General features: G+C 38.0%; 1 protein-coding gene across 1 annotated transcript; it reads left to right on the top strand.

Moving 5' to 3' along the window:
• The first annotated feature begins 500 nt into the window (after positions 1-500).
• On the top strand, positions 501-1969 carry LOC111218728 (trace amine-associated receptor 13c-like). The gene is made up of 2 exons (XM_022741159.1): positions 501-670; positions 1150-1969. The coding sequence occupies exons 1-2, from the start codon at positions 501-503 to the stop codon at positions 1967-1969; spliced, it is 990 nt and encodes a 329-aa protein (XP_022596880.1).
• Positions 1970-2624: the final 655 nt, after the last annotated feature.

Genomic DNA, 2624 nt, shown 5'->3' with positions numbered 1-2624 from the left:
ATGTTGACGCCAGTGCTACAGGCACAGTAGCTGTAATCTTACATTAAGATGTGGATGTAGTGTAACATCAGCGGCTTCTCCCCAAAAATTTCAAAAGCACAAGATAAAATATTAAACCATCAGAAAGAAATCTTGCTGCCCCCTCAACACTGAAACACTATGTTGGCACCAGCCATTCACTGTGTGGTGGGCTTAATTCATGAAAGTTTTCATTATGAAAATCAGACAAGAAGATGTTGGAAAATGTTTTAGAGGTCCTGAGTAGACCACCTCCATGTTTGTTTCAAATCTTTTTATTTGAACTTTGTTTTGATCGTGTAGTTACAGTTAACTTTGTCTACAGGTAGTTAGATACAGTCAAAGTATGACATAGTCAGCCGTCTGAAGAGTTCAAATTTGAAAATGGGAGGGAAAGAAGGAAAGAGATAAATCAGCTGTATGACAAAGAGCTTTACTCAGAGAGCTGTCAGAGCTCAGCAGCTTCTCCTCTCTCTCTGAATATGGAGGCCCTGGAAGAAGCTGAACTCTGCTTTTCCCAGCTCAACACCTCCTGCAGGAAGACAATGAACTCTCACTGGGTGGCCACGCTCCTTTTCAGTTTGCTGTGCTGCATCACTGTGGTCATTGTGGTTCTTAACCTGCTGGTCATCATCTCTATCTCCCACTTCAGGCAGAGATAGAATTTCTCTGCATGGCGTACAAAATGTTTATATTCTGGTTCCATCTATGCAACATAATGTCTCATTTAGGTTACTAATGAAAACATTTTTGATTTACAGGTTACAGTTAGATACATAAAGAAATGGTTTTGAGACTACGGAATCATAGCTGTGATTGTGGTGCTTTAGAGATAGCCAGCAAAAATCAGACTGAAAAAAGGATTAGTAATGATTTGCCACATATCAGACTACTGCATGCTACCTTTTCCTTTATGATATCATTAAATACATAGAAATTATGTTTTCCTGTTTAGGCCTTTGATGAATGCATACTAGTTATTTAAAACTTATTTACAACTGTAATGATGTTATTTATTTATTCGTGTTGTTACAATACAGTTCATACATTTAGAATTGTAACAGTTAACTTCAGTTTTTATACAACTGCTATATCTAACAGTGTGTTTGTGTTGATATTCTCTCATTTCAGGCAGCTCCACACTTCCACAAACCTCCTCCTCCTCTCTCTGGCTGTCGCAGACTTCCTTGTGGGCTTCCTGCAGATGCCATCTGAATTCCTCCTTTTCCAAGGCTGCTGGATCCATGGTGACTTTATATGTGGTGTGAATTACTTTTTCGGTTACCTCATTGTCAGTGTTTCAGTAGGAAACATGGTGCTCATATCAATTGACCGTTATATGGCAATTTGTGACCCCATGTTTTACTCCACCAAAGTCACTCTGAGAAGAGTTCAACTCTGCATTTGTCTGTGTTGGATATTTTCTGCTGTTCACAGCACTTGGATACTGAGGGATTTCCTCAAACAGCAGCACCTGTATGACTTCTGTTATGGAGAATGTTTATTCGTAAGTAATTTTGCTGAAGAAATTGTTGATCTTGTTGTGACCTTTTTAGGCCCCATTTTAGTTATTATACTTCTGTATCTGAGAGTATTTGTGGTGGCTGTGTCTCAGGCTCGTGCCATGCGCTCTCACATTGCAGCTGTCACACTTCAGCGTTCAGAGACTGTGAAAGCTAAGAGATCTGAAATGAAAGCAGCCAGGACTCTTGGTGTTGTAGTAGTTGTGTTTCTTCTGTGCTCCTGTCCATATTATTGTGTTGCTATTGCAGCTGTGAACAACTCAATATGGGAGTCATCTGCTGCCATTGAGATTTGGCTGTTGTATTTCAACTCCTGTCTAAACCCTGTGATCTATGTTTTTTTCTACCCCTGGTTCAGAAAATCTATTAAACACATTATTACACTTCAGATTCTGCAGCCTGGCTCCAGTGAGGCCAGTTTAATGTAGAAAGAGACTAATCAAAATCCGCTGTTGGTGGGGTGGACTTGTGAATGTTATTATCATGGCATGGTGTGTATCCAGTAACACCTGGATACCTATGGGGATACCTGCTAAATCTTAGATCTGAATAGGAGCCAGATTTCAGGGTACAGTAAGGAAATTGACTGAATTTCATGATTTCAATCACAATCACTCTGACCACTGATTTCCATTTATGTTACTAGGATATGATTACATGAGATAAAAGCTATGTGTGTCATGTTTTGTAGCTGCTAGTTCAGAGCACTGACACCCTCTTTTTCCAGTTCAAGGACCAGTGACTTGCTTTTGCTTATTGAGAATCAGTGCTTTGTTTTTTAAAATAAATAAGTGAAACTTTTTTCTCAATTGTTCTATTTCTTGTACTTTGATCAAATGCAATCAACAGGAATATTGATAAAGTTCGGGAACAATAAACACTATCAAAAAGAAAGGCTGTATCAATGCAAACCTTGTACCCATTTTAGTCCATTTCAATTACAGTATTATAATGTTAATAACAATAATAATAAGTTTCATTTATATAGCACTTTTCACAACACAAAGTACTTAACAAGAAAAGTTAAAATTCAGGATGAATGATGAAACAAATTATAAAATAAACAGATAGGTTCTCTTTCAT

This window comes from Seriola dumerili, unplaced genomic scaffold (assembly GCF_002260705.1).
Source record: "Seriola dumerili isolate Sdu_G_001 unplaced genomic scaffold, Sdu_1.0 BDQW01000052.1, whole genome shotgun sequence".
Classification (NCBI taxonomy): domain Eukaryota; kingdom Metazoa; phylum Chordata; class Actinopteri; order Carangiformes; family Carangidae; genus Seriola; species Seriola dumerili.
This window is presented reverse-complemented; position numbering and strand designations above follow the sequence as displayed.